This window comes from Prunus dulcis, chromosome 7 (assembly GCF_902201215.1).
Source record: "Prunus dulcis chromosome 7, ALMONDv2, whole genome shotgun sequence".
NCBI lineage: Eukaryota > Viridiplantae > Streptophyta > Magnoliopsida > Rosales > Rosaceae > Prunus > Prunus dulcis.
Window position 1 is genome coordinate 11,328,741 of NC_047656.1, and position 27,800 is coordinate 11,356,540.

The 27,800-nt window shown below is 35.0% G+C and overlaps 3 protein-coding genes across 4 annotated transcripts; all 3 read left to right on the forward strand.

Moving 5' to 3' along the window:
* Positions 1-3,280: 3,280 nt before the first annotated feature.
* Positions 3,281-4,348, forward strand: LOC117635366 (MADS-box protein SOC1-like). The gene has a single exon (XM_034369696.1). The coding sequence runs from the start codon at positions 3,281-3,283 to the stop codon at positions 4,346-4,348; it is 1,068 nt and encodes a 355-aa protein (XP_034225587.1).
* A 14,602-nt stretch (positions 4,349-18,950) lies between these two features.
* Positions 18,951-24,971, forward strand: LOC117634830 (nuclear transcription factor Y subunit A-10-like). 2 transcript variants are annotated; one of them, XM_034369077.1, is made up of 6 exons: positions 18,951-19,230; positions 19,902-20,233; positions 22,486-22,577; positions 22,694-22,762; positions 23,427-23,567; positions 24,050-24,971. In XM_034369077.1, exons 2-6 carry the CDS (start codon positions 19,975-19,977, stop codon positions 24,452-24,454), a joined length of 966 nt encoding a protein of 321 aa, XP_034224968.1. In that variant the 5' UTR covers positions 18,951-19,230; positions 19,902-19,974; the 3' UTR covers positions 24,455-24,971. The 2 variants fall into 2 exon arrangements, with proteins under 2 accessions (XP_034224968.1, XP_034224969.1); XM_034369078.1 differs by lacking the exon at positions 18,951-19,230 and adding an exon at positions 19,271-19,353.
* Positions 24,972-25,533: 562 nt separating this feature from the next.
* On the forward strand, positions 25,534-27,691 carry LOC117636038 (33 kDa ribonucleoprotein, chloroplastic). Its single transcript, XM_034370465.1, has 4 exons — positions 25,534-26,101; positions 26,201-26,302; positions 26,420-26,731; positions 27,009-27,691. Exons 1-4 carry the CDS (start codon positions 25,658-25,660, stop codon positions 27,258-27,260), a joined length of 1,110 nt encoding a protein of 369 aa, XP_034226356.1. The 5' UTR covers positions 25,534-25,657; the 3' UTR covers positions 27,261-27,691.
* The last annotated feature ends 109 nt before the right edge of the window (positions 27,692-27,800 follow it).

A 27,800-nucleotide genomic window follows, 5' to 3' on the forward strand; every position in this document is an offset into this window, starting at 1 on the left:
TGGACTTAATCATCTACTCACCGATGTATTGCAATTCATTGTCAGTGACCAGCAACTGTGGGCAGCTGAACTGGCAGATGATGTTTCTCCAGATGAATCGTTCCACGTCAACTTCTTTAGTAGATGATAGAGCTTCGGCCTCTATCCATTTAGTAAAGTAGTCGGTGGGAATGATCATCACGTCCTTCTTGACAGGTGTTGGCAACAGGGGACCCACTAAGTTGATGGTCCATTGCATGAATGGCAATGAGCTGTTCCACGGATGATACACTTCAACAAGTAGACTTGGGACATACTTATAGCGTTGACCTCTGTCACGCCCCAGACCCAGGGGTTGGTGGAAACCCCACCTCTGGTGTGTGAGAAAGTAAAATAAAATAAAACGAAGCCGAAATATGGGTTTAAAATAAACTTCTCTTATAAAAATAGCTCCAAAATCTTACAACTTTACAATAAATAAATAAAGCTCTATCACTCTAATCTAATTCAGCCTCAACTGGTTTAGTTCTTGTCTTGCTCACTAATTCATCTGAAAAATTAAATAAGGTGAGGGATGAGCAACCACCGCTCAGTAAGGACATGAGACCTTACCACAGTAGATTGATATAACTAAATTAAGTGACATGCAATCACACAACCAAATATCACATTAATAATAATATATGAGTGAATGCTCTTCATCTACTCCCGTTAATTCATATAACTGGACAAGCAGACCTGCACGTCCCATACCATGCTTATACCACTTGGTCCCGAATGCCTATTTATATGAACTAACACCCATTTCAATCATCTCATAATTCCCCTTTTGTTAGTCATCTTATCTAACTCCCTGTGCCAGTCCGAATCACCCAATAAAAACTATGTGCACTTTGGGATCTCTGATACCTAGTACCTGCCAAGAGTTAGACTCAACTACACAAAAGACTATTTTCATTACCCTATTTTCCATCATTATTTTCTCAATGCAACAACTCCAACCAATTTCCATGACATGATATAATTATGCCTTTCACATATCCCATGTATCTCACAACAATGTAACCATTTAAAACATCACCAATGTATATACAATTATGCCAATATTGTTCAAATAGTTAAGAATACATAAACAACCAATACAAGGAACGTCAACCAAACTGTAATATCAAGAACTCCATTATAATATCACACATAATATAGAGCTCATGAAATTTAATTAGATCAATCCCCGTAAAGGCCCGTAGGAAACCCCTACCTTGACACCAAAACTTTTGCTAGAAATGTAAGGTGTTTTCCCAATTTTCCACCGCATCCACAAACTCAGTCTCCCACTCTTTTTCTTAACAGTCTTCTCTCAAAATTTCTTTCTAATTTCTCATGTTTTGAAACTATAAGGTTATGCTCCTATTTATAGTGGTTATAGGGATATGATAAACTTCAATATTAAAAGGATAAGAACATCCAAATTTATCCAAAAGGTCAACATCTTAACAAGATAAAATCATCCAAGTTTATCCAAAAGATAAATATCCTAACAAGATAAGATCATTCAAGTTCATCCAGAAGGTAAATATCTTGAAAAGATAATATCATCCAAGTTTATCCAAATGATAAATATATTCTTTTATCCGTTTAAAATATGAGTCTTCACAACCTCGATCACATCTTTTGACATACTTCGTGGAGTCATGGTGTTGAAAGCACCAAATATATGTTTGAGCAAATTTCCGCACAGGGAATATTCGCGAGTTGGTTCCTCAATCTTCGATCTTCCTTCTCTCTCTTCTTCGATTCATGTGAAATAAATATGAGTAAATAGACAACACCCAGGGGGTGTTAGCCAAAGGCCCTCCGATGTCTAAGTTAGTTTGATTGGATCTTGATGAAGATACGACAATAGCTAAAGTGGATGAAATTTTCTATCACAGAGCCAGGTGGTCGAAACCGTGTGTGATGGCACTTAACTATGTGGGAGAGATGAGAGAGAGAGTGGCGGCAAGAGAGGATTTTAGGGTTAAAAAAATTTACCTTGAATGTCTGGTGTAGCCATGTATTTATAAGCTCTTTGTGTGTTAGGTTTTTGGGAGAATAATCTTTATTTGGTTAGGATTATTCTTACCCAAAAAGATAGGAATTATTGCAAGAGGTTTGGTGGAAATTGGTTCCTTGATTTAGGGATATATTCTTATCTTGAATCAAAGATAATTTTCTTAATTAGGATAATTAGTTGACCTAAGAAATATTCTTTTTCCACGTGTCGTCTCCTTATTGACCGGCGTAATATGTGTTCCCACACAATTCATATATATACTAAAAAGAAAAACTACAAGTCATATTAGTGATTTCCCTCTCTTGGTTACACATTTCATTTATTTACCCACAAAAAGAAAACTACAACTCACATTATATTGGGCATATGGGTGATTCCCTCTTTTGGTTCTACAAATTCATTTATTTTATTTTATTTTCCAAAATACAATTAATTTATTTAAAAAGAAAAACATTCAGCTCATACTTGACTAAAAATAGGTCTAATAGGCCCAAAAAAAAAGAGTAAATAATTGTCTACCTAATATATATACCAATTAAATGTCCATTTATATTTCCTTTTTTAGAAATAATTTTATCTGTATCATCATTTTATATGACTAAAATGGAAACACTTTACAATATATTTTCTGTATCATCATTATATTTTCCATCTTGGTTATATTTTCCATTTTGTATGACTAAAATGGAAATACTTTGCAAGTCTCACTGCTCGCCCAAGGCTGAGGCATGCACTTGTTTCACCCGATATGACTAAAATGGTAATACTTAGAAGGAAATAATCGGCCACCTAAGACGATAGAGAGATTAACTTTTAGTTGTAGATTTTTTTCGTTTCTGGTTAATCTTCTCATATGTAGTTGCACTTATGCGAAGTACTAAATGGTCATTTCATCCCTTTAAATTGGCAAAATAAACTTACTATGTCATTATTTTATGTAAATATGTTTTAAATGTGTTGAAGTATGTTTGACAAAAAAAATTGTTGAAATTTTAGCTTATTTTGTGTCACATAGGTTAACTTTCGATAATTTTGGCTTTAAAATTCTTCGAGGATTTTCTCGATAATTATTTTTGTGCTTAAAAATGTTAATTTTTTTTTTAACGAAACACTATATAATCTCAAAATATTCAAATATTACAAAAGAATGTAACAATTTTAATGACCAAACTACCCCTGTATCTATGAGAACAAATGTCATACATGATATAAATACGCTTGGATGGGTGGAGTATAGAGTCATCAACCATGACAAGGAGAAAGGTGAAACTTGCATGGATTGTGAATGATGCTGCTAGGAAAGCCACCTTCAGAAAGAGGAGGGCAAACCTGTTGAAAAAACTGAGAGAGCTGACCATTTTATGTGATGTGAATGGCTTGATCATCGTTTATGGGCCCGATAGCGACGAGCCTGTTGTATGGCCTGAACGCCCAGTGGTTCAAGAACTACTGGCAAGGTTTCTCAGCATACCGGAATTCGAGCGGTGGAAGAAGATGACGAACCAAGAGACTTACCTCAAGGATAGTGCAGCCAAAATACAAGAACAAATAAGGAAGATTCAGAAGAAGAACAATGAGATGGAGATGAATTATATCATGCACCAGATTCTTAAAAATGGTAAGCCACTAGATGCATTTCACGCTAGAGAGCTAACTGATTTGGTTTTTTTTATGAAGGATAAGATGAAAGAGATCGAGAAACGGATCGAAACTAAAGAGATGGATCCTAATGTTCCACCATGTGCTCCTCCACATAATGATGAATGGAACGCTACAGAGTCTTTGTTTAATTATCTGCACAAGGAAAAGACGAAGCAAATGGAGAACATTGTTGGAGCTAGCAGTAGTGTGAGGAGTGATATGGGACTGCCCGAATATACCTATTTTGGTAGTTCTGTTAATCCTGCAAACGGTATAGGGTTTCCTAGCGTGAACTTTGAAGGCAATTACAGCTATGGCGGAAGTGATTTAGGGCTTCCCAAGCAAATTCATAACATTGCTGGTTCGAGTAGCAGTGTTAGGCATTATGGAACTGATTTGGGGATGCCTCACGTGAATTATGGAGGAAGGTCTACTGGTGGAAGTGAGATGAGGCATGACATGCTTCCACATTATTATGGGGATAATATTGTAGGCAATACTGGATGGGGTACTAGAGAAACCAATGCTGGATATGGTGATAGACTAGGGCATGTGCCCCAACAGCTGAGCGTCGAAGGTGATAAGGGAAGTGGATTAGGGTTGCCTGCTGGATTGTTTGGAGGTAACAACGGTGGAAGTGATGCAGGGCTTCCCTATGATGTTACCAAAACTTGAAAAAATCCATGCTCTCCTTGGATTGCAACTTACTTTACTGTGAAACCAAAAAAAAAACACACACACCCATTAATGCACTCTCTGCAGTGGTGTTTGATGTCATTTGGTTTGTTTTTTTTCCATTTTCCCCCACATTTTTAAATTAATGCATCAAAGTTTTCATCTTTAATGAATTATTGTTATATTTTATAGTAATATTATGCAATTTACTACTGTGTTTTTCTTCTTTTAGCTTAGTCAAATGAAGTCTCGATACATGTTCCTTCACCAAAACTGAATCATAAAAAGTCGGGTAGGCAAACCTTACATACTAAATTTGACGATTCGAGTAAATTTTATTAATAAACATAGAAAGATACACATAGTTACGTGACGTAATAGAACCAGCTACCTAATACCTATTTTATTTTTTCGAAAATTTTCGGGTAGTAAACAGCCTACCCAATACCCAGCTAGATCCGCCACTTCTCTAGCCCATCTCTCATTTCTTGCTCTCAGTGAAACAGGCTACCCATATCTCATCTATGTCTCGGAAGGTGATCTACTAATTTGGGTACTCGTTTGAAATGTTTGAAGAAAAAAAAAAATTGAAATAATAATTTGGAGGGTACCCATTATATACGTCCAGATCAAATTATAGACATTTAAATTTAGAATATGGGTGTCCATAGAGCATATAATGGGTGTCCGTAGAATCACTCTATCCAAACTATAGTAAAAGCCCAGACTCACTCAATATGAAGCTCAACTGAAAAAATAAACTGCAAAGGAACCAGCTCTCGTATGAACCCTAGCTGTCTTGGGCACTAATTCGAACCCAATGTATACTTGTTACCTCCAAGAACTATGGCTACAAAAGAAGTTCCTCCCCTATGAGAACTTTTTCAAAAGAAAACTCAAAAACTTCCTGCATGCCCCTTTTACTTGTTAAGGAAATTTTATTATATTATGTGAATAAATTTGGTGATTCTAGTATTGGTGAATAAATTTGGTTTTTTAAAAAAAAAGTGTTACTCGTATCACTTTTCTGACATATTCCATATATGTAGAGTCAGGGTCGTCCTTGAGATTTTGAGGGCTCCGTGCTAAACTGAAATTTGGGCCTCACATAATCTAATACAAAAATACTTAGAACTAAAAGTCATCATCAATAAACATGTAATGACAAACCTTACTATCCAAAAATCATACACATTGTATTTGTTATCTTTATTTGAATAATTAAAACTATTACAAGAGGATATATATACTATTGGTTAGTTTAGTTTGATGTTATCTTTATTTGAATAATTAAAACTATTACAATAGGATATATATACTATTGGTTAGTTTAGTTTGATGTGTCCTTTTTTAAGGTGTTTCTGTTTATAAATATTTAAAAATTGTTATTATAATGCAAAAATAATAATTAAAATAGGTAGAATGACTTCAATAAGACTTGAACACAAGCCCTTCTATTAAGAGATATGCACTATAAAGCCAAGTCTGTCATACACATTTATAATAATATGTAGCACGCTAAAGTATATATATCATTTCTATAATATTAATATATATAATATAAAGAAAATTTTTTTCGGGGGCCTAAAAAATCAAGGGCCATATGCGGTGGCGCTACTTGCACCACCCTAAGGCCACTACTGTGTGAAGAATAAGGAACATGTTAGAAAAGTGATATAGATAACCTTTTTTTTTTTTCCTTTCTATTCCATATAGCTACGGAGAGAAGAAGTTCTTAATTCCCTTCCCAATATATAGTGGATTAAAGTTTTCTCTACATGAAGTATTTCTTCCTTCTTGATTTGAGGTTTTTTTTTAACGTAAAAATCTCTTTTTTGTTCCATTCACTCTTTGGGCTACGTTCCCAATTCAAAACCAACCGGTCTTAAACCCATAAGCTTTGCCAAAATAGCAAGACAATCGTTGAGCACCAAAGTTTTTGATGTCAATATTCCTGACACCAACTCCTGATAATGATAATATCCACCTTAATGTTATCACTAATTAACGAGAATAACAATTCCATTATGTTTATTATAATACCATACAAAAATCAGGAACTTCCCCACTTGCAAATTGGTCCCTCCATTCACCAAAAAAGAATATCAACCCTCAAATTATTTAAAGTTGGAGAAGATTCTTTGAATGATTTTTTTACCTTTAATTAACTATCATGCAGGAGATGTGTAATCACCACTACTTGGGAAAGACAAAGCTTAAGAAACGCTAATCCACTTGCTTAGTGCCAATCCCATTTCGTCCACCCTATAATACTTTTCACTAATTATTGTTATTTAGCTAAAAGTGAGGAAAAGCATCCATTTTTCTGCCTAATCAACTTGATTTGGTAACTTTGACACCTTGGCGGCTTGGCCTTAGTAAGTAAGTGATAAGTGAAGTGAATTTGCATACTAATTCCAAAAAATTGAATCGAATGTGTCTTTTATGAAAACTCCCCCACAAAAAGGTTTTTTATAAATAAAAATTCCATGTTGTTTATCACTATCACTAAGCGATAGTTATGATTTTATGTACTTTCTAGCCAAGGACGAAGCATACCATTCAACTATTTTATACCATATACCATGACATAGTGAAATCATCATTCATTTTAATATATTTTAGTCAAGAAAACCATCAATCAATTCATCCAAATCAATATTGATCCTTCGGTGACTCGACTTGGACTGAATTGGACTGTTTGTTCTTATATGGGACTAATACAAGATATAATATGTTGGGATGTTGTTAAATTTAATAAGTTCAATCTCAGTATTTATAAGTTCATCAAACAACGGTCAAGACATTTATGTCCAATTTAATTAGAGTATCTCCAACTGATATGTCAAAAGTGTCACATAAACATTTAACGGTTAGAAATAACATCTCACATCACTCCAACCGAATTGTCAAAGCTGATGTGGAATGAATGTTGGAGGTTCAGCAGTAAGTTTTGACATCCCAAAAGCAAGATGTCCAATGCATATTTTATTATTTTTTAAAGACAACTGGTTGTTACTTTATTTATTATTTTCCTTCTTTTTTTTTTTTTTTCCTTCTTTATCTTAAATGAATTGACTGTTACAATAATTATTTATTTGACATATCAGGTGGAGTGTAAAACTGTGTAAATGTCAAATTGCCACATCAGCTATCAAATTTAAATTTGATGTTTGGTGTTTGACATCTCCCTTGAAAATGCTCTTGAAATAGTCCACTTCAATCCGAATCACTAAGCGTGACCTTAATATAAGTTTGAATAGTTCTCTTGTCGTTTTCCATTTTGGTTCGCATCCCTTCTATGACTATCATTTTCAAAACACTAAATTAACTCACGTTCGACCTCTTCATAATTGAAGCTAAAAGTTTTTGTTAGGGCTATTATGAATTCCAATTCACGCTTGTACTAACAAAAACATAAATAATAGAAAGAAACATGTTATACGTGTCCACTCGAGCCTATTGTGGATGCAAGAAAGCAAACCCTTTAGACGTGCACAAACAAATAAAGCTCTCTCTCTCTCTCTCTCTCTCTCTCTCCCCCCACATGCATCCAAATGACGCCAGGCCCTGGTGGTGTTTACTAGGGTTAGGATTAAAAGAAGCTCAAAAGCTTGGCACAGGATGATGTGGAATGCAAATCTAACAGGCACAAAAACACCAGTCCACCTTTTGCATGTGTCGTCGCACGATTCTTCCACTTGGACGGTTTGTGGTGAGCCAGCATGGCTCCCTTTTCTGGTGCTGCATATATATATATATATATATATATATATATATAATGGCCACGCCTCACACGTCACACCCCATATAACAGTGTTGAGTGGTGGAGCTAGATGTTTCCCAATTCAACATCAACAGTGGGAGAAAGAACAGAAAAGAACAGAAAAGAAGAGAGAGAGAGAGAGAGAGAGAGAGAGAGAGAGAGAGAGAGAGAGAGAGAATTTGCAAAGGGTTTGTTCATTAAGAGTAAAATAATTGTTTTAGTGAGGAGCTTGTCGGATAATTTGGTTTTTCCCGATGAGGAGGTGGCCCTAGTATGCTATTAACCACCTTTAACTACGTACGTACTATTTGGCTAACAAGATTCTTGAATAATTGAGGAGAGAAGAGAAGCTATAAGACTAGAGAGCCAGCCAGCTATAGCTTCTCTGAGAAACTTGAAAAAGTATGGTCATGACTCATGGAAGAAAATACTATATCTAATGAGATTTGCCTGTTGGGTTGACAAATAATAAATTAGGTCGAAGTTCCAATTATATAGGTATAGATTCTTCTTGAGAAAGAAAGAGCATATATGGCTTTTACTCTAGATAAAAACGAAGATTTTTCCGAAAATAGAATCTTATTAAGTACTATTTCTATCTTTTTTATTTCGATACTGATATCGTACTTGTGTTCAAAACGATGTCGTTTAAGGGTTTGGGACTAAGAAAGAGAGGACTTGATCCTCTGTATTTCCTGCTTAACCAAGATAATGTATAATTTCTACATCCTAGCTCTCTTTAAACACGAGAATGCAAAGGTGAAAACCATACTTTTCTCTCGCAAATCAAGATTAGTACTTTTCTCTCCTTACAACTTTGAGATCAGCAACCGTACGATACCTTACAGTATTAATGTCATGCCAAACTCAAACAATAATTGATATATAATAATTGATATGACGTTGAGTCACCAGTTCAGTTCAGTACTAAACAATTGATATGTCGTTGAGCCATTAATAATAAATGTGTATTTGTGACGAAAGTTATATTTCTTAATTTAAAGTTATCCCTTTGGCCCTATCTCGCTATGAATAATTTCACATCAGAATTTGATATCAAGTTTCTTATCAATTACAAGCACAGAAACAATTTATCAACCCACAAATGCAGACTACTCTCATTAACTTTAAAAGCTGCCATTATAAAAGTTTTGCTTAAATCTTAAACATCAATGATTACGAAGTTAATTACAACTTTAACCATGTGTATTATATATATGCATTTTAAAAACGTTTTAATATGGTCCTGCACATAAAGAAATTGATGCTAATAAAACTAAAATGAAAAAATTGTGTATATATAACTTTTTCAATGACGTAGGGGCCATTTAGACTTTATCTTCCGAGAAAAACTTAGTTGCAATGGGGATAACACTATTTTGATATCCCTGACCAATAATACTATGTCATATGAAAGTATTGTCATGCGTGTCAGAACGTTATTGGTCGAAAATAGCAAGATAGTGTTATTACCGTTTCATAGAAGTCTTTCTCCTAACTTCGCTCAGTCCGTTGGTTGATAATAATCAACGTTCGTACCATGAGGACTAAGTCTCCCTTCTTGATTAGGTGTAGCTGTTATTTGAGACGTCCTTATGATGAAAATAGGTTGTTCTTGTCCCCTGCCCTACCAACCATCCTCTCTAAAGACTTCGACTTGCTCGCTCATTGTCACAGTTGAACTAAAATACGGTGAATTCTAGAACCAAAACAAATAAATTTTGATGTCTAAAATGAGTCTTAACAAAACTTCTTGGTTTTCCAGCTTTGGAATGTGTGGCCAGGACAATGGAGCTTGTCTCATCCTTCAAATCATGGGTTTAATCCAAATGTTGACTTAATCACGTCGGGACAAAAGTAAAAAAGTAAAGCAAAAGTTTAAGGAAAAGGAAAATGAAAATATGATGGGGACTTAATTAGGACATTCTTGGCCACCAGGGTTCTCTCTCTCTTATACATAATTAATTAAAGACTTATTTATTAAAATGCTCTTTTGGTTTTTAAATAGTCTTAGTTTACACTCTGACGTTTCAAATGACTTAATCTCCTCCTTAAACTTCTATTTCGTGACCAATATTGCCTTATTCTGTTAATTTTTAGATAAAAATCGTTAAATCAATTAAAGTGGCATGAGTATTTTGATAAATTTAACTACTAAATATAAAAATTGTTTGAAATTATTTTAAATAGGTAAAAAATAAAGATAAAAATGTCTTCTTTTTTTTTCTCCCTCAATCATCAGCCAACCCACACCCAGCCAAAACCCACCCTACCCCACCTTTTCCCTTCTCCCTTCTCTCTCTCTCTCTCTCCCCAATTATCAAAAGGCTCAAAACCCACACAAAAAAACTCCAAATTGACTTCAGATTTCACATATGTGGCAGTCCATATCTCTCTCAGTAGCTGCCAAAGAAAAAGAGAGAACTGGGAGGAGAGACAAAGGGAGAATGGTTGGTTAGGGTTTGACAATGTCGAAGAAAGGAGGAGAGGGCAGAGAAGACAGAGGGCGGAGGGCGAGTTGGGTTTGTGCTTTCCACAACAGAGAGAGAGAGAGAGAGAGAGAGAAAGGGTTGTTGGGTTTTTTTAGTACCTTTGTTTTGACAGAGGAATGGGGAGGGGGAAGGTGGTTGCTAGGGTTGGTTGGGCAGTGGGGCTGGTTGAGATGAGGGAGAAGGTGGTGGGGTTGATGATTGAGGGAGAAAAAAAGAGAAGAGATATCTTTATTTTTACCTATTTAAAATAATTTCAAGCATTTTTTATATTTAATTTGAAGTTTTTAATTTTTAATAGTTAAATTTATCAAAATGCTCATGCCACATCAGCCAATTTAACGATTTTTATCTGAAAATTAATAGAATGGGGCAACCTTGGTCACGGAATGGAAGGTCATGGAGGAAATTGAGTCATTTGAAATGTCATGGGGCAAACTAAAATTATTTAAAAATCACAGGAGGCATTTTAATAAATAAGAGTTTTACTTGGATGAATCCTGTACCAAAATCCTTAGTAAATTACCTGCAAGAACATGCATGATTCTGACCAAAAAGAAAAAAAGAACAGGCATGATCGGGTTTTACTAGGATTAATCCTGTATTAAAATCAATTATAAAGTTCTTTTCATTATTTACAGATTTGTGCTCTAATTTTAAATGCAAGTCCATAATGTTTAAGTACAATGGTAAAGCTAGGGGGAAAGGAATAGGTTAAAATAGTGATTAGTCCAAGAACATGTATATGATAAAGGACCAAATTAAGAATCGGGCACAAATTCGAGGACTATTACTCTTAAATATCCTTTGAACGAAGTTCTTCTATGGTGTCTACAGTTTTGGTCTCTATAAAAAATGAAATAAAAATTAATTCGAGGCCAGACCATGAGGGGAGCCAGAAGAAGCAAGCCCTGGGACCCTCAATTTTCAAAATTTTACTTTGAAAAAAAAGACTCAATTTGGCCCAACTCTATTGTTTTGGACAACATAGGACTCGATACATACATACATTATACATAAAAGATTTTCTCCGTTCAGTAAGAAAAGTAAGGACATTTTATTTCTAGGCTATGTTTCAATGGTCCAAATCATTTAGTTTTTAGATTCTCATTCAAAGATTATTCATACAAAAAATTGGATAAATCAAAATTTGTTTAGTCACTTGATTGTCCACATTTTTGTTTCACTTGATTATTCCGGTCTAGATTTTTTTTTTTTTTTTTTGCACGAATAACCCTTGAAAATTTCATGAAATAAAGACAATTCCAATTGTTGAACTACATTATAGAAAACTTTAAGAAGGATGTGCCCATCGTATTAGTTTGCTTTGGGTTTCCAAAATCTGTGTTAACACAACTTAACATAATTATATGTTTGTCTATAATTATGTTAACACATCAAATGTAGTAAAATGTTAATCATTTTAAATGTAAACTTAACATATTTTATTAGTTTTTGCACTTTTGATATGATAATGTTAAATTTCAGAGAGGCAGGTCAGCGGCCTACTATTATCAACACATTATATGTCGAATTTTATTTAGTCAAGTTTTTCGATGTGGGACTTATATTATTCAACATGTCCCCTCACATGGGACCATTACATAGTAGGCCACACATGAAGCCAATTCTACAACGGAGTCAAATATTCAAGCCTCGGCTTTGATACTTTTTTAAATTTCAAAGAAACGGGGCATCGGCCCACAACTAACAACATCGATATTGTCCCCAACTTAACCACTTACAAAGCCCAATAGGTATGAGATTTTATCATTAAATTCATTGGTGATATGAGTAGTTGAACCATTTATTATATGTCATATTTTATTTAATCAAGTTTCCATTGTAAGACTTATATTTTTCAACACGTTTTAATACATTTGATGATGAAAGTGCAAAAACTTATTTTGGAAGCTTCATGGATTGTATATGTAATTTAATGTTCTTGTTTAATCACATACTTGTTTTTTCATTTCATTTTGTTTTCTTTAATTGAAAATCAGGGAACCAAATTTTGGACACAACTCAATATGTACCTGCAAAGTTTAGATTGGGTGCTATTGTATTCACGTTGAAATCAAGTTGAACACAACACAAATAGCTCATATTAGGGTTCATCTTTTTACTTCTTTTATATATATAAACGATAGTCTAAACTACAAGAAAAAAGAGGATTTCTCACACACAATATCAAGGTACTGACAATGAAAAGTTGATATGCTTTGACAAGATTAATAATTAATTTGGAAATAATTTGTAATTTTTTATTATTATTATTTCTATTGGAGTATGAGCTGTTCATAACATGAAAAATAGGAAACACAGCGGTAGAAATATTATTGGTATAATACTTATTCCTTAACAAAACAAAACTTTGTTTTTATTTTGAATCCTAGCTAGGCCGTACAAGTACACTTATCGAATGAGAAAAATATGATCTCGAACTTACAACAACCAGCAAAAGCTGTTGGACTGCTTGCCGGCTGCAGCATGCATATATAAATATATACATTTTGTTTGGATAAAATGTCACGCCCCGGACTCGGGTAGGTGAGAATTCCGTGCCCGGTGTGTGAGAAAATAAAAATAAAAAGAAATACAAAATAGGGGTTTAAAATAAACTTCTCTTATAAAAATAGCTTCAAAATCTTACAACTTTACAAGAAATAAATAAAGCTCTTATCATTCTCATCTATTTAGCCTTAACTGATTTAGTCCTTTTCTTGTCCACTAATTCATCTGAAAAATTAAATAGGGTGAGAGGTGAGCTACCACAGCTCAGTAGGGACATGAGACCTTATCACAGCAGATTGATATAACTAAATTAAGTGATATGCAATCACACAGCCAAATATTACATTAATAATGTTAATGCATGAATGCTCTTCATCTAATCCCGTTAATCCATATAACTAGACAAGCAGACCTGCACGTCCCATGCCATGCTTATACCACTTGGTCCCGAATGCCCATTTATATGAACTAACACCCATTTCAATCATCCCATAATTTTCCTTTTGTTAGTCATCTTGTCTAACTCCCTTTCGCCAATCCGAAATCACCCAATAAAAACTATGTACACTGTGGGATCCCTGAACCTGGTACCTGCCAAGAGTTAGACTCAACTACACAAAAGAGTATTTCCATTACCCTCTTTTCCATGATTATTTTCTCAATCCAACAACTCCAACCAATTACCATGACATGATATAATTATGCCAACATTAATTCAAATAGTTCACAATACGTAAATATCATATATCAAGAACATTATACAATATCACACATAATATAGAGCTCACGAAATTTAATTAGATCAATCCCCGTAAAGGCCCCCAAGAAACCCCTACCTTGATTCCAATGTTTTTACAACGTAAGATAACTCTACAATCCAACACCTTGAGTTCCTCCAAAGTCTCTGTTGTTCTACCAACACTAAATATTTTTCCTCTTCTTTCTTCTCTCTAACACTTTCTTGTTCTATCATGCACTCCCATGTATGTCATTCAAACAATCAAAGCAAATGATTCCTATTTATAGTAGTTAAAAGGCGGCAACTAGTTGATTTTAATTGGTGAATGGATATGTGGCTTAACAGATAAGACTTTTGCTCCAAGTTTCACCAGCTCATGCTTACAAAAGGATTAGTCATCATAAATAATGACACTTGTAAAGCAAAGTGAAATAGTAAATTGCAAACAATAAAACTTGGCCTAAATGATTTGCACGTCAAAAAACCAAGTAAGGAAAAACTGCCACATGTTATTTAAAAGATATACTAAACATTCAACTCTATCTAAGATCCATTCCCCCTAGTCTTTTAGATTTTTACCAATAAACATTCTCATGCAAGAGGTGTTGTAAATGTAATAGGATTACTACACCTTTAAACACAGCCATTTAATATGCATGAGGTGAACAATACATGGATAACAAACCAAAGAAACTAAATATTATCATAAACATAGAAATATATAAGTATTATTATAATAGTATTCATAATAATTAATATAAAAGTATAACAACAATTTATACATACCAAAATAATTACACATATAAATATAATCAATATATATTTATATGTATTTTAAAATACGGGTCTTCACATAAAATCACTTTCTGCAAACTAATTTGCTGATATTAGGATCACTTTCTTCAAGTTCTGATGAGTCTTCTAAATAATATTAAGTATATCCTTTGTCAATGTTCACAAGAAGAACTCAAAAGCTACCAAGACAAGGACTGTGCAGAAATCTTCATCAAACATTTCTTGTGGTCCAAACCATAATTCTTGTTATACTTTTGAATTTTTAATATTAATTTTGACCTTTGATTGCTTTGCTAGAGTAAAAAAGAAGGGTTTTGTTAATCATTCACGTTTATGGCTCTGCACATTAATTAAATAAAATTAGATTGAAATTCTGAAAGGGGCACTCGACACTGAAAATGATGATGTCACATGATGAACGAGCTTTGCCTCTAAGCAAAACACGGGGCACCTCCTAATTAACCCTAATTTGTTCTAATCCAACGTCTGCTGCATGGCCGGCCTAAAACACAGCCAAAAAAGGGTTTAATTAAATTTAATTAAGTTGTATTAGGGCAGCACGCACATGTGTCATGTACTCATCATAGAGTCAATTGGTCATGCACTTGGTGTGCATGCACATTTTCAATGGCTGAGAAAGCCATTTTTCCCCCATTTTTATTTTTTTTTAATATTTAGTTTTTTTGGGGGTAGAGTCTCTATCTCTCCACTTTATTCTAACATTTTAGGGGACATGGCCGGCTTCCTATTGAGCCCAAACTCAAAGCCTGGAGGCATTAACGTTGTTGACGTGTCTAATCATTGTTGCCCTCTCAATTTACAATATGCAAATAGCATATTGTAATGCATACACCCATCTCAATTTACAATATGCAAATAGCATGCCTCTAACTGTATACTTTTTAAATGTGTACTTGCTTTTCGTACTTTTCTATCCATTTGGAATTGAGCATGATTGCCCAATGCAATTAACTTCTCTCCCACTCCAAACCACTTTATAGAAGAAAAAAACAAAAGACTAGTAGACTCTTGTTTTTTTTGGGGTTCCTTCCACATGTAATGTAATACATGACTCCAGCTCAATTTATAATATAATTTTTTTTCTAATATTATGGCGAATAAATATCGACACACAACACAAAAATGACATGATACAAATATAAAAACGAGATAAACTTTCAAAATAGAGAGAGACACAGTAAAACATGATCGTTCATATTTCATTACAAAATATAAAACTCATTATATTTCCTTAATGTGTGAGTATAAACATTAGTAAATAATATGGGGTGAACGAATGGAATTTAACCTAGAATCTCAAGTGTAAGGATAAATGTTCGTAATGAGTTTAGCTAAGTATAGGTGATATTAGGAAATTAAAAATAAAAGAATGAAAAGACAAAAAGGGATATTTGAATGATCACATACGTATACGTATACGTAAGTAGGTTAAAGTAGCACTCATTGGAGATAAAATTTGAGTGAACTCCATAATGATGGTTTGGACATGTTCAAGGACAATCAATAAATATCCGTTAGTTTTTCAAGAGAATGATAATACATGCTGTGACGTAGACTAGTATTTGTATACACGTTTCAAAATACTTTGTTTCTGTTGTTGAAAGTTTAAAACACAAATTATAAGTACCTAGCATCTCCGCATGCGTTAAATTTCATTATTATTTACTTTTTGTGTATATTTTTTTGTTACAATCCATGAATTTAATAGAATTGCTCATCACTGTAGTTGGAGTACGAGGGTGACACGAGGGAGTGAGTGAATAACTCGCGGTAGTTTGGTGAAATATGTCTCTCTTAACATATTACTTTTACTATCCTCATATATTTAACCATAGAGGCCTTTTGTTTTATTTTATAGATATACACATAATGTAATTTTGGGTGTAACTAAAAACTCTCATTTCTGTCAACGGGTCTAATCTAGTGAAAAATGACCTTAACTTACGGATCAATGGTCTCAAGTTCGAACTCCCATAACACCTTGGTAGTGTGTGTGTGTGTGTGTGTGTGTGTGTGTGTGTGTGTGTGTGTGTGTGAGAGAGAGAGAGAGAGAGAGAGAGAGAGAGAGAGAGAAATCCAACCTCCCCTTAAAGTTTAGACTATCGCTTGTATTCCAGAAGAAAAAAAAAAAGTCTCATCCCTTAATTATCTAGTACCATCATTTATTAGTCACCTTGAATTTTCACGTATGAATTTTAAATATTAATTATTTAAAAGATTAAATACCTTGTTAATTGATAGTTAAATTATGATTTTAAAGAAGAAAAAAAATGAGAAAAATATTTGCGGAACTTGACTCTAAAACTTATGCCAACCTTGTCTTATCTCTTGCTACAGGAGCTAAGCTCAAGATACAATTTTCAAAAAACTACATATTAATAAATAGAGAGTTTAAAATTTGAAGTTAACTTTGAGATACTAAATAGGGTTAAGCATGATAGTGACACTCACGAGTCACGACCCTCATCGAGTGTTCTTGTTACCCAACATACAAACCTTAATCTTATAGGAAATGAAACAGATGAGCAACATGATGTGGCATACATCGATTTGGCAACAATGACACTTGTGACTGTAAATAGCAATTTCGAAGTATTATGATCGATCGAGTGTTATGACGTATTATTCTGTCTGATATGTTATATTGGTAAATTTTCAATTAAGACTACATATTGATTTTGGAGCAAGCAACATAAACTTATGCATGCACACATACAAATACATTTATGTGGTGATGGTTTCTTACATTGTCCATATTGAACATACGTTCAAGTAACTTCATTAATTATTGATATTGATAGTCTCACAATAATTTAACGTGTTAAATAGTCTCACATGCTATCAATAAGTACCATTGATTAAGTAGTGTCATGTCTAAATGCGTGATGTTGATTCATGATAGTGTCCAAATGTGTTATATGGCTAGGTAAGATTGAACATTGCCATTATATATATGTACATACTGGAAAGTTCAAACCCTAACTGATTAGTAAGTTAATAAGGTACTAATTAACCACTTTTTTGGGGCCATTTTATAACTTGATCTTATAAATGCACTCCTGCAAGAACAAAAACAAAAAAGGAAATCAAATTGAGAATTGTTTAGCCATTTAATTGTCACGACGATTAATGCTTATGAAAAATACTGTTTTTGTTTATTTAACACAATGAGTACTTTATAATTTGGTTGATTATTGCGTGAGTGACCTTAAAAATGAATGATTCTGATCATAAACGCAAATTGCGAGATTAACTCACTAATTGGTTGGTGTTTAGACCCTTTGGCCAAAGGTCAACTTTGAAGTGGGCAAAATTAAGGCTTTGAGACTTGAAGTCAACAATAAGTTCTAGGTCGACCATCATAATCTTACTGAGTTCACATTGATGATAGCTCACCAATGGTAATCTCTATAGGCATATTACTGCGTTCACATTTATAATATCCCACTAGTTCTAATAACTTTGTATTCTCATATGGAGAAGAAGGGCAAAAACACAAAGAAAAGGTTGAAATAAAATGAAACAAGAATAAAATTTAAAAACTTTAAAGAAATATCCATCTAACATCCCAACCCATCCATACTATGACTCGATGGGCCAACCTAGAAATGTAAGAAATGTTTGAGTTAGCAAACCTAGGGCCAAAAAAGAAACCTCCCCAAAAGTAAAGTCCTATGCTTATAAGATTATATATCTTAATTGTTGGCTTATCTTTATCAATCTTGTTCTTAAACTTATCTGCAACGCACTTGTATTAGTAAAAACAAAGGGCAATTGTGAATAGTGTCACCACTTCCCAAACGTATATGACAAAAAAACACAAACGGGTTTAGTCCAATGAAAAAGGATTTTGATTTGTAAACCAGTAGTTTCATGGCACATTAGCAATGCTTGTGAGAAAACTCCCTCCCTCTTCCTAACTTAAGAAGGAAAAAAAAAAACTAAAAAAAGTTATTTAAAAAAAAGAAGACATTTAGATAGGGATATAGGGTGGTTACACCATCAGCGCTTTTTATCTTTTGGGGTCAATTGGTATTGTTTTTTGTGGTCACTACCCTCTCACTAACAGATCTCAACACCCTTGGTTTTGAATTTGGGAAAAATTAAGAAAACAGTGGCCCCAAAAACTTAGTATATTATTATAATTAATATTAATTAATTTAATTTAAAAAAAGCTTAAGTATTATATTATTATTAAAAAAAGAAATAAACAAAGAGGTTAGAGAGAGAGAATGTGTATGTAATTTTATAGTATTAAGTATGGCACAATTGCACATAATACAAAGGGGTGTTGCATGAAAGCCAAAGCTCATTGGCCGCTGGTGTGTAGTTCCATTACACTTGTGCGCATATATCATCGCTCTTTCGGCCGTCTTTCTCCTTCCTTCTCCCCCTCTCTCTGTGTCCATTGCTCTGATTTGCTTGTAATTGTACCGACATGGCTCCTAGCAAGTGGGGTTTCTCTGCTTCTGCTTAAAACTCAAATTCAGCTGCTGCTTTCACTTCTTTTTCAAGCACTGCAATTGGGTTCTTCTTCAGCAACCTCACTGTTAAAAGGGTCTGTTCAGAATCTTTAGCTTGACTTGGCGTTATGCTGTCTTTCTTTCTTTTCTTGCTGTTATTTAGCTTCTATGGCTGTGATTTCTGGTTTTTGCTGACGTGATTGTTGCTTCTCTTCTGGGTAATTATATTTTTGCTTATATCTTTCACAATTCTATTTCTTTGGTTGAGCTCTTTCTACTCTTCTGCTATTGCTGATAATTTTCTGTTATCTATTCGCTTGGTTTATGTGTGTCTTGTTTTTCTTCACTCTCTCGCAATTTTCCATTTTCCCCCCTTAAATTCAGCTTGTTTTCTGCTTATACTAGCAGGAAGCTCATATGGGGTAGTTAGACATTCTTTTCTTATTTTCCTCAAAATAATTTTTGGAAAAGTTATGATCTTTCATCTTCTAATAGTTTCATTTCACGTTATCAGGGAACTTTTTAGTTGCATATGCTTATTAATTCTTTCATTTCCCATTAATTTTTTTTTCTCGCCACCCTTCATTGATGCATCTGTAAATCGAGCAGAAACTCAATAAATTTCGCTAATTAATTACATATGAACAAAAGTATGATCTTTGGTGGATTTTAACCAAATAGATACATTTCTGTCCTTTATTTTCTTTCTTCTTTTGCTAAAGCTAGCGTAGTTGGTTTTTTCTCAACAGTAACTTTGAATTTGCAGGCATTATATGGAATATTCGAGTTCAAACTAATTAAGACTTGTTGCTGGGATCATTAAATTTGGAGGAAAGAATATGGCTATGCAGACTGTCTATTTCAAGGAACATGAAGGGATTACTAATCCCATGGGGCAGCTGTCATCAGCATTGTCAGGACCTTGGTGGAGTGCCTTCGGATCTCAACCGTCTTATGGAGAATCCTGTGGCCAGTCTAAACCTTTTACCATGGAACACCCCAGTAGTGGGGACCAACTCACTGCCACTAAACTTACAGGGCGAGGTACTGAACAAGGACTCGATAAAGGGAACACAAATCAGTTCACTATCTTTCCTGGTAATCTCCTCCTTTACTTTTGATGTATCTCTTTTTCCAAAAGATTTTTCTTTATTTAGTTGTTTGGTTTATAGCATTTACTTAGCGACTTTAAAAGGGAAAAGAAAAGATTTTCTGGCTTCCTTATCTTCATTTCAGTTTACGCCTTTGACATAAGGTTTGCATCCTTCGTCACGAAGGTATCTCTTTGTTTCCTTTTTCACCTTAAACTGATTGGAAATAAGCTACAATGTGGGGTCAGGAAAAGTTTTCGTGTAAAAAAGTTGGAGGATATAGCCCCTTTTCTGATAATTGAAGGCGATGAAGGATTAACCTTCTGTAGCCAAATTGCATGTGGAAGTAAAGGTTTAGTCATATAGTGTGAAGAGAGTTAGTGTACTTAATACGTAATAGATAGTATAGCTGGTACAATAATCTTTCTATGACATCCTCAAGGTGAATTTTGCTTCATGTGAGTTTGTTGATAAGTGGCTTAAACATCATAGATGATAACAGTACTGCTGCAAAAAAAGAACAAACTATAACTAGTTAAAAAGATTTGTGGAAGACCAGAACTGAGATAATAGGAATGGTTCTCGTTTTAGGACCACATTACAGTACCTATGCTATGACGATCAGAGCATTAGCCCTAAAGGTTTTCATCTGCTGGTGAAAATGGTTTTTCCAGTACCCTTTTTATTTGCAAATTCCTATTAGTTCTTATTCAAGATAAGAAAGAATCTTTATGTGGTATAGTTGCAGTAATTGAAAAAACGTTTCTGTTTAGTTTAACTAGTGGACCTTGGGATGGAAAATAAGCAGTGGCCAACTGGCAATACAGTGTAACTGACTTATTGTGAAGTAAGAACAACAAAATGGGACTTAGTTGTTAAAGTAGATATAGACAAACATCACAAAAGGAACATCTTTTTCATGAAATGAATAACCGTCTTCTGTTTGAAGTTTGACTAAGCATTAACAGATGGCACAGTTGTGTGGTCATAGCACCCACATCTATTTGGTATCCAAAATTCTTCGTAACGTAAATCAAACATATTGCACATGTTATTTAGAAAGTTGGTTCTTGAAAATTTAATTTGTCATATCAAATGGTTTGAATGGTGCCACTGTATACCCTGAGTACCCATCTCTGTCCTGTAAATGTTGAAGTTGTTTTCTTCATCATGCATGGGAAATGTAAAGAAGGGCTTCTCTTCCCCAAAAGATCTGGTCTGGTTTGTTGAACTATCTAGTCCAGTGCTAATTTACAGAGGATGTAACGAATTGGACCTTCCGTTGGAGTGTAATTACCAATTCTCAAAAATGCTAGGGAAAGAGTATGAAAATGATGAAATTGGTTGTACAGGGAAACAATGCGTACAAAATAAATGATAGCAAGAACCATGCTCTTTTTAAAATAGAAGTTATTAGATTGTAATCATTATTTAGTAATCAGGGAGTGGAAAATTTGAAGTACATGACACCTTTAAGGGCACCCAGGGGAGGAGAGGACTTTAGCATTGATGACTGGTGAGGCTTATGAGCAGCCTATTTAAAGTTTGCTTGTGTTACTTTGTTTCACACGCTTCTGTTCCAAAACGCCCACCAAAGCTGCCTTGTAGGGATTAGGTCCAAGGTAACAGCATTACTTGGGAGTATCCAACATTGGACTTGAATCAATTAGTACAAAGGTTGGGTGTTAGTTTTAGAAGCATTCTGGGGGTCATTTCCAGTACTATTGACCACAAATATAGAAAAATATCTGTAGAAGTGTGGGAAGTTAATTTGCAGTACCTCTACTGGGGTAGAAAATAAACTCTTGAAGATTCACCTGCTGAGTAGACATCCCAGTATGTAGACATTACTTGATAAATAAACGATAATACTATTCTCTGACAATAGTATTAGAACATACTAGAATGCCTTTACTGAAAACTTTCTGTTCTCCCTCACAAGCCCTTGTTAAGTAGAGGGGAAAACAATTTGTTTAAAATAATTTCCTTCTCCAATGAAACCCAGGTTTTCATTCTTTTGGAAATATCTTTGGTTGTAGACTTAATTTGATTATCATCTTGACAGAAATATGTTTAACAAAATTTTGATACCCAAAATATGAAAATATGCACATAGAGGTTTTAATTTCTATCAAAGCTCTTTTTTGTTATTTGGAAAGGTTTTTATACCCAAAAGCTCTTCATACCCTGGGCACTTCTGTTCAATCATGGCTAACCAGCAAAGTAGTTTCTCAGTCGAGTTTAATTGTTAATTTGCAGGGGATGGTCAAAAATCCGAGGCAGCAATCTCCCTGCAATCATCTCCGCAAAAATATTGTGCTCATTTTGAGCTGGGATTCAGCCAGCCTATGGTAAGCCTTTCTTTTCTTTTTTGTATTTTTTGAATTAATAACTTTTTAGACTAGTGAATATGGTTTTGGTGACTCTTGCTTATTACTTGGTTCTTTGTTCTGGACTTGAACTGCAGATCTGTGCAAAATATCCATATATGGATCAATGTTATGGACTCTTCTCAACATATGGACCTCAAATTTCGGTGAGTCTTTTATCATTTCGCCTACCTCTTTGTATGTGGATCTACGCTATTGCAATTATGTTATTCTTGCAAAGAGATTTTTTTTTTCTTTTTTTTTTCTTCTTAACTTTAGAATATTCTATCTTTTACATAGAATTTGTTTTAGTACGAGTTTCATTCTATTAATTTCGTAGTGAAACAAGCTCATCTTTGTCTCTCCTGATACTATAGTTGTGAGAACTAGAAACCATTTTTAGGATTAACTTTGAAAATCTATCTTTGTTCCCCTGTCTGTAAACGAGCATGAGAATTAGCACGTCTCTGCTTGTCTTTGATATTTTACTCTGATTAAAAATTAAGCAATGTCAAGACAAACAGAGAATTCATTTCTTAAGGAAAATAATAAGAAACCTTATATAGAAGCAAAAGAAAAATTCCACCTAAATATTAGTAAAGAAAAGAGCCAATTGAAGCCGCATTATCAGTCAGTAACTGTTCATACATCTGAAAGTGTGGTTTCAAATGTCATCAGGGAAATATAAGGTTATGCAGGTTTTGTATATATGAGTTTTACTCTTCAAAGGATCTTTGTTGTTGCTTGGCTGTTGCTCTACATTTTTCATGATATGTTCTTAAGTTTGGCAAATTTACTAATGCACATACTCATCCATTTGCAATGGATTAGGGGCGCATTATGCTGCCGCTGAACTTGACTGCCGATGAAGGACCAATCTATGTAAATGCTAAGCAATACCATGGGATCATCCGACGCCGACAATCCCGTGCCAAGGCAGTCATGGAGAACAGAGCAGCTGCACTTCGTAAGGTATGATATCTCAAAATTTCATTATCTGAAAGGGCGATACATCAATATAATGTGATTGCTATAAAGGTATTCCAAAGTTGATTACTGTCACTGGATGGAAAATCTGAATGTGTTACATGAAATATGAAGTGACAAGTTTGGGCCACCTAGATTCTTGGCTTCTCGTTGACAGATAAAACAACATAATTTAGCTACTTATGGAATTCTAGGATTGATAGTCATCCATCCACCCAATTGTTTGGCCTGGCCTATTGGATATGGGTGGATGTCTTTATTCATTTGGTTTTTCAATTCAAGATCTTTTTGGTTTTCAAGGGAGTTTAAAAACTTGACCAGCTTTAATATTTTATAAAATAGGTATAAGTAAAATGACAACTTTACCAAATTTCCAATAGGATATATGATTCAAAACCAAATTGCACATCTGAGGAAAAGATTTTTCTCTTTTATTTAATGACCTATGATCTTTCTTCTTTATACAGCCATATATGCATGAGTCACGCCATCTTCATGCAATGCGTCGACCAAGGGGATGTGGTGGTCGTTTTCTGAACACAAAAACTATGAACAATGGGAAAAACAGAACTGAAGGGACGCTAGTTGGTGATGGACAGCTGTTTAGGCACTCTGGTTCTCATAGTTCTGAACTCCTGCAATCTGAAAGTGGAACCTTAAACTCCTCAAAGGAAACGAATGGCAGCAGTTCAAACATATCAGGGTCAGAGGTGACCAGCGTGTACTCTAGGAGAGATCTTGATCGTTTTTCCATCAATCATCTCCGTCCCTCTGTGCACTCTCTGTCAGACGTGATGGATAGTGTGCGTGGTATGGTCATTCCGACCAAATGGGTTGCAGCAGGAGATAACTGCTGCAACCTCAAAGTTTGATAGCAAGGGAAAAGGTGGGGTTGGTGCGAACTTGTTGCGCTAGCCCCATCTATTCCACAACCAGATGGAGAAGCTTTTGTTGCAGTTTCTGTTATGGTTATTGCAACACCTTTTGGTTCTAGGATTGCCCGCCCCCATCTGGTTGCTATCAAAGGCAACTCATTCTTGGCTCATGTACGGATAGGTTCTCCTGCCATTCCATGCAATCATCCTGCTCGTTCGGGTGGCTAGCGAAAACCTTGAAGCTACATAAAATTAATCCAGTAGACTATGTATGAATATAAATATATTATATGTATGGCTCTCTTCCCATAAGTCTGAATAAGAACTTGAGAGTCTGGTATGCATTTGTGATCTAAACAAAACAGGCTAAATTGTTGTGTAATTCTCTAATATCTAGTATCTGGATTTTTGACCTCCTGGGTTGGTGTAATGTATAACTTAATGTTGTGTTGTATGTACGTTTGGAAGAATAATGTATTATATCTTAAGAACATGGATGTCCTCTTTATTATTATTATTATTATTATTTTCTCTTTCTGCCAGTTGACTTTCAAGGGAGGAAACACTTCATCATTTTGTAAGACAGCATTTTTGCCTCATTGATTGAAAAACAGCACCTTTCAATCACCTTTAAAAAATATAATATACTAGATTTGCCATCTTTTAAAATAAAAAGTTCAAAAGTGAAATGGCGAATGCCATGCATCCTCAAACATCCTCAAACGAATTAGTCAAATGGTAAATATCATGCATGATTTTGCCCAATAATAGCACATAATCTCGATATGAACAACTTTTGAATGATATTTTGTTTCAATGAGGAGTTTTGAAATCTCCATCTATTACTTAGGTCCTTGATCAACAGTTTAGCTCAGTGAAAAAGGGTCTTAACTTACAGATTTATGTTTGAATTCTCATGACAGTTTTGAAGTGTATGTGAGAAATTTTCCTAATGTGTAGTTTAGATTATCGTTTGCATTCAAAGAAGAAAAATTCTAAACCATCTGAGAAAAGGAAAAAAAAACCCAAACAAAACAAAATATAGATTAAATTATCAAATGAAAATCCAAAAAGCAGAGCAAACCTTATCCATGCCAATAGGCTGAATCTTAGTCAAATGCAAAGCCCCTCCCCTGTCTTCTACTTGAAGACCTTCCCCAACCGAAAGCCAACTTTTCAATCCCACCATTTCCTCTAACAATGCTAGCTTCCTCTCTATCCATGGCTTCTACAAGTACTTCTTGTTCTTCTTCACTCTGCAACAAAATCTCCAACTTCTCAATCCCCCACTCACCCACCCCAATCCCAAGCCACTTCCCGCCACATATTAAACCCCCTAAACCCCTCAAGCTCAAAGCCCATTTCTCCACCTTCTCTCGCCTCTCTTCTCTCACCCAATTTCGCCGCCCTTTGGCGGCCTTCGACGGTTTCGAAGTCGAAGAAGACAGTGAAAGTGAAGAACAACAAAAGCCAGAAGCAGAACCCATTGAAAAGGAAGAAGAACAAGAACAAAGAGAGGAAGAGCCAAAGGTAGCGTCTTACAATGACGCTGGGAGGCTCTATGTGGGGAATTTGCCTTATTCTTTGACTTCAACCCAACTGGCTGAGGTGTTTGGTGAGGCAGGCACTGTGGTTTTCTCAGAGGTTTGAGCTTTTCTTCTTTGTGTTTCCATTGTTTGCTTTAATGGGTTTGTAGAATTTTTGATGATTTTGTTTGTGGGTTTTTGTTGAATTTTGTTGCAGATTATTTATGACAGAGTCACAGATAGGAGCAGGGGATTTGGGTTTGTTACAATGTCAACTCTGGAGGAAGCTCAACAGGCCATTCGGATGTTTGATGGCTCTGTAAGAATCAAGCAAATTTGGTTGTGTTAGTTGATTTTTGAATGCAATATCTTTTTTTTTAGGGGGGTTTTATGTATTTTTTAATTTATTTGTTGGTGATGATGGCAATTTTGATAGCAAGTAGGAGGAAGAAATGTGAAGGTGAACTTCCCAGAAGTGCCAAAAGGAGGGGAAAGGGAAATATTGGGACCCAAGAGCATAAGGAGTGGGTTCAAGGTGTACATAGATAGCCCTCATAAGATTTATGCTGGAAACCTTGGCTGGGGCCTGACTTCACAGGGTCTCAAAGATGCCTTTGAAGGGCAGCCAGGGCTGTTGGGTGCCAAGGTCATATATGAGAGGGGCTCTGGAAGATCCAGAGGTTTTGGGTTTGTCACTTTTGAAACTAATGAGGCTGCAGTAGCTGCTGTTGCTGCCATGAATGAAGTGGTAAGAAAATTTTGTTAACCCTTCATTTGGTACGCGGTATAGGAAGGAATTGACTGACTTATGTTGTCAGACTCTGAATATGAACCATTGATCAAGTTGATTCTTGCCCGCATGTGTGGCTCACACTCAAATGGCAGCATAAGCATTTGTCTGACAACACAAGTAGGTCTAATGCGATCTAGTACGGGGTACCAAATGAGTAATGGCAATTGATCCTTGTGATTGATATTGTGGTTCCATAATAATCCGTTTGTTTGTGTGTGGAATTGAAAAACAGGAGGTTGATGGGCGGCCTTTGCGATTAAATATGGCTGCAGAAAGAGCTAGGACTGTTTCTGTTTCCTCCTCGCCAGCGTCAGAATCAACTGCACGAGACACAGACAGCAGTGAAGTGGTTTCTCCTCCAGCATCAGAAACAACAACGGCAGACAACACAGACAGCAGCGAGTTGGTGTCTCCCCCAGCATCAGAAACAAAGACAGAAGATGCTGGCAGCAGTGAATTGATTTCTTCTAGCGTTAGCTTCTGAATTCCGGGGTTATTATTGAAGAGGAGTGGGTGCTTGAATGTGGTTTATTCTTGCTCCAATATCCTGTTCCTTTTCCACAGCTGTGTGCAAATTGCCAAGTTGGTATGAGGCAAATTCGAGAGTTAAAATGGTTTTCTTTTTTGTTTGGTAAGAGCAAGAGTTATACGGTTGTAGAGCAAATGTGCATGCAGTTAACGTAGGCACAAGGAGGTTGCCCAGTACGAGTTTTGTGCCACAAAAACTGATGTTCGAGGCAGTGGCTATAGGTCCTGGAACAATGGCAGAATCCAGCTCTTAATCGGCCCTGTATTTTTACTTTCATTCAATTAGTGCATTGATACGCTTGTCGTATACTGATAATGAATTATAATTAATAATGTAATTTCTTTTACATTATATATAAAAGAGGAAAATATTTGAAATTGATATTATTGCTACGTGAAAAATAAGTCCCCTTCCATTTTCAGTTCATGTCCACGACCTGCCAGTGTTTTTTTTTTTTTTTTGGGTCGGCTGGATTTCTTTCTTTTTTTTCAGTCT